Source organism: Vicia villosa, linkage group LG5 (assembly GCF_029867415.1).
Source record: "Vicia villosa cultivar HV-30 ecotype Madison, WI linkage group LG5, Vvil1.0, whole genome shotgun sequence".
In the NCBI taxonomy this organism is placed as follows: domain Eukaryota; kingdom Viridiplantae; phylum Streptophyta; class Magnoliopsida; order Fabales; family Fabaceae; genus Vicia; species Vicia villosa.
In genome coordinates, this window is record NC_081184.1 from 164,968,959 (window position 1) to 164,972,677 (window position 3,719).

At 37.6% G+C, this 3,719-nt stretch overlaps 1 protein-coding gene across 1 annotated transcript; it reads left to right on the forward strand.

Moving 5' to 3' along the window:
* The first annotated feature begins 470 nt into the window (after positions 1–470).
* LOC131605941 (uncharacterized) lies at positions 471–2,805 on the forward strand. Its single transcript, XM_058878229.1, has 2 exons — positions 471–1,893; positions 1,982–2,805. The coding sequence occupies exons 1-2, from the start codon at positions 471–473 to the stop codon at positions 2,803–2,805; spliced, it is 2,247 nt and encodes a 748-aa protein (XP_058734212.1).
* Positions 2,806–3,719: the final 914 nt, after the last annotated feature.

The following is a 3,719-nucleotide window of genomic DNA, read 5'->3' on the forward strand; positions in this document are numbered from 1 at the left end:
ACTGTTGCATATTAAAAATAAAAGTTAATTAATAATAAAATAAAATTGAAGTTATAAAAAAATATATATAGATAGATATTTTACGTTTCCATGGACCATGTGATCGATGCGAGTACGGTATCCAAGTAGACAATGTTGAGGGCTATCCTTTGTTCTTTTCTTCTTTGCACCCCACCTATGTAAGAATAAATTAAATATAAGAATGTATAATGTTAAAAATTTATAATATAAATTGAAATAAAAAAAATCGTAAAAAAATATAAACCTTGCAGCATACAGATATGATGGTAGCTCCGGAGAGATGGATGCCAAAAAAGGCAATCGGGAATATCCCCAAGCTTGGAGAAGTTCAACACACCCTCCCATTCCCTCGACTTCTACGTCTACCGACTTACACATTTCTCTATAAAGATAGGTTAACACGGCTGACCCCCAGCTATATGTATTGCATCTCTCCAAATCTTGTAGCAATGGCACCCACGAAGATCGAAAATGACAATGATGTTCGGTCTATGTTTCATTGTCACGCTTCATATGATTTTTCAGATGTTATTGAATTATATGCGTGTATTTTGGAGGCACGTGAAGAAGAAACACAACCACTGTATCACGTTGAGCCATCCCAAACCCAAAGTTATATGAGTCAGGAGTCTATCATTCCAATGTCACCACCCCCCTTAACACAAAACGAGCCATTTCTCCGTGACGAAGAGGTTGGAGACGACAGCGATGCTGATGAAGTCAGGTACGTAAACGCTCAAAATCTTTTTAGCGGCGATAGTGGAGACTTGGGTGATGAAATGAATGTGGGGCATCAACAGGTTCCTATGGATCTGTATAATCCACCACTTCACATGAGAAATGTCAGCTTAGATGAGGAAGACGATGGTTCAATATTTGAAACACCAGTGCCAATGCAAATTGAAGGTGGTTTGTTTGGAATGAAATTCGCAAGTAAAGAGGAGTGTGTATTTGCTATCGCTCAGTACCACATCAAACACTCTCTTGATTATGAAGTTTATAAGTCTGATTCTAAAAGATATATAGTCAAGTGTAAGAATGAAGAGTGCACGTTCAGATGTAGAGGTACTTTGGGGAAAATAAGTGGTACGTGGAAGATCACAAAGGTAAGTGGACAACACACATGCACTTCGGTTGCGATTACTCAAGATCACACAAAACTAAACTCAAACATCATCAGTGACAGCATCAAACGTCTCGTACAAGAGGATGCCTCGTTGAAGGTTAAACACATTATTGCTCATATTTGTGAGAAATTCAACTACACGATTTCTTACAAAAAAGCATGGATTGCGAAGAACAAGGCAATAGCATCTACCTATGGTAATTGGGAGACTTCCTACAACGACCTTCCGCAGTGGTTATTGGTAATGAAATATTATTTGCCAGGTGTCGTAATCGATCTAGAGACCCTACCGGCGTTATCTGATGACGGGACGCAAATTGATGGTTGTAGAATTTTCCATCGTCTATTTTGGGCCTTCCAGCCATGTATCAAGGGGTTCTCTTACTGCAAACCCGTTGTGCAAGTTGATGGGACGTGGTTGTATGGAAAATACAAGGGAACCCTGTTACTAGCTGTTGCACAAGATGGAAACAGGAACATCTTTCCAATAGCTTTTGCCTTGGTCGAGGGTGAGACGGGTGATGCATGGAGTTTTTTCCTAAGGAATCTAAGAATGCATGTTACGCCGCAACCCAACATCTGTCTAATATCAGACAGACACGTGTCCATCAAAAGCGCATATGATAACCCAGAAAATGGTTGGCAATACCCACCCTCTACGCATGTCTATTGCATAAGACATATAGCCCAGAACTTCATGCGAGAGATCAGAGACAAGGAGCTTCGCAAAAAAGTTGTTAACATGGGTAATTCTCAACGCCAAGGGTTTCTTTGTAATTGATAATGTTGTTTAAAAATATTTTGTTTAACTAATATTCTTATTTTCACTTACAGGTTATGCATTAACTGAATCAACCTACAACTACTACAGGGGTGAAATACGTATGTCAAATATGGATGCATACAACTGGGTAGAAAATATTCCAAGAGAAAAATGGTGCAGAGCTTTTGATGGGGGGCAACGGTGGGGTCACATGACTACCAACCTAGCAGAATCAATGAATTCAGTCTTGAAGGCCACTCGTAATCTACCCGTTACAGCATTGGTAAGATCTACATACTTTAGGATGGGTGAGTTATTTGGCAGAAGAGGGCACGAATGGACAAAAAAATTGGGTTCTGGACAACAATATACAAAAAGTTGCCTGAAAGGTATAGAAGAGGAGGTTGCCAAAGCAAGTAGTCATCACGTTAGGCAATTTGATCGTCTACGGTTCTGCTTCTTGGTGGAGGAAACTATGAACCATAATGAGTGTCGACCGACTCGTCATTTCAACGTTGACCTTAAAAATCAAACGTGCGAGTGTGGAAAATTTCAAACATTTCATGTGCCTTGCTCGCATGTCATTGCAGCGTGCGCGAGCATACATCAGGACTATACCGTGCATATAGCTGATGTCTTCAAGGTCGTTAACGTGTTTAAGGTCTATGAAGAAAGTTTTATAGGGGTGGGGACTGAGGCTGACTGGCCTCGATACAAAGGAGATACTCTTTGCCACAATGACACCATGAGAAGAAGAAAGAAAGGTCGCCCAAACAGTGCCCGCATACGAACAGAAATGGATGATTATGAGAAGGAAAAAAGAAGATGTGGTATTTGTCGCGAGTTCGGACATTATCGCAAGACATGTCCAAACCGAGCTGGACCATCATCTTAGTTGTGTTTAAGTTTTTATGTTGATTTATTTTCATCACTGCCTTGTAGTTTCTTTCAATATCAATGACAACTCTAATTAGAATATTCAACTTCTACTAACATCATAATAACGTTTACAACAACACAACGATTTAAAATGGAATTACAACAACACAATCAAAACAACAAAAGACATACTTCAGACACAAATAGATCATATCACGACTCAATCAACATACAACATTTAAACTACTCAAGTATAACTGCTAGAACGAGTGGATCTTGAACGCCTCGATTAACTTCTCCACTGTATGTCCAAAACATTAGATCCACATCGACATCATCTTTCACACGATCCCAGTAATACATGTAGGTTCCTTCTGGGCTTGCATCCGTCAAGGTTATATATGGACAGCGATAATCCATTTGTTTAACTTTGCGGGTAGGACCGTCAAGTTGTCGAAACCCGGTGTTGATGGCTCTAACAACTCTGCTGAAATTCCAATGCGGGTTCAGACATACCCTGATGTGTTCGTCTTCCTCAAAAAACACAACAGCCCAAACAGACATGATTTTTAACTGTTAAAATTAACCACAACACAAGAATTGATAATTCAACTCTCACATACATACCTCTATTTATAGAAGATCATACCTCTTCTACCCATATTTTTGGAGGGAAAATATAGTACAATATTTTGCTTTGGCGGGAAATATTATTATTATTTTTTATTAATTTATAATATTTATTAAATTTTATTGTTCTCTTATGTATCAAAATAAGTTAATTTTAATGAACAATTTTTTTTTTAAATAATTAAAATAATTAAGTTATAATTATTTAATCATTATATATAATAACTATAATAAAATGTTTGAAATAAATTAATTTTTATTCACAAATTTAATTTTTTAATTTTTTTATACTATAAATAA

What these genes read in the sequence shown, in the direction of transcription:
- LOC131605941 (XM_058878229.1), top strand. Translation starts at nt 471, where the DNA reads ATGGCACCCACGAAGATCGAAAATGACAATGATGTTCGGTCTATGTTT. An exon ending in CAAAAAAGTTGTTAACATGG is followed by an intron (nt 1,894 to 1,981) that starts GTAATTCTCAAC and finishes TTTCACTTACAG; the next exon opens with GTTATGCATTAACTGAATCA.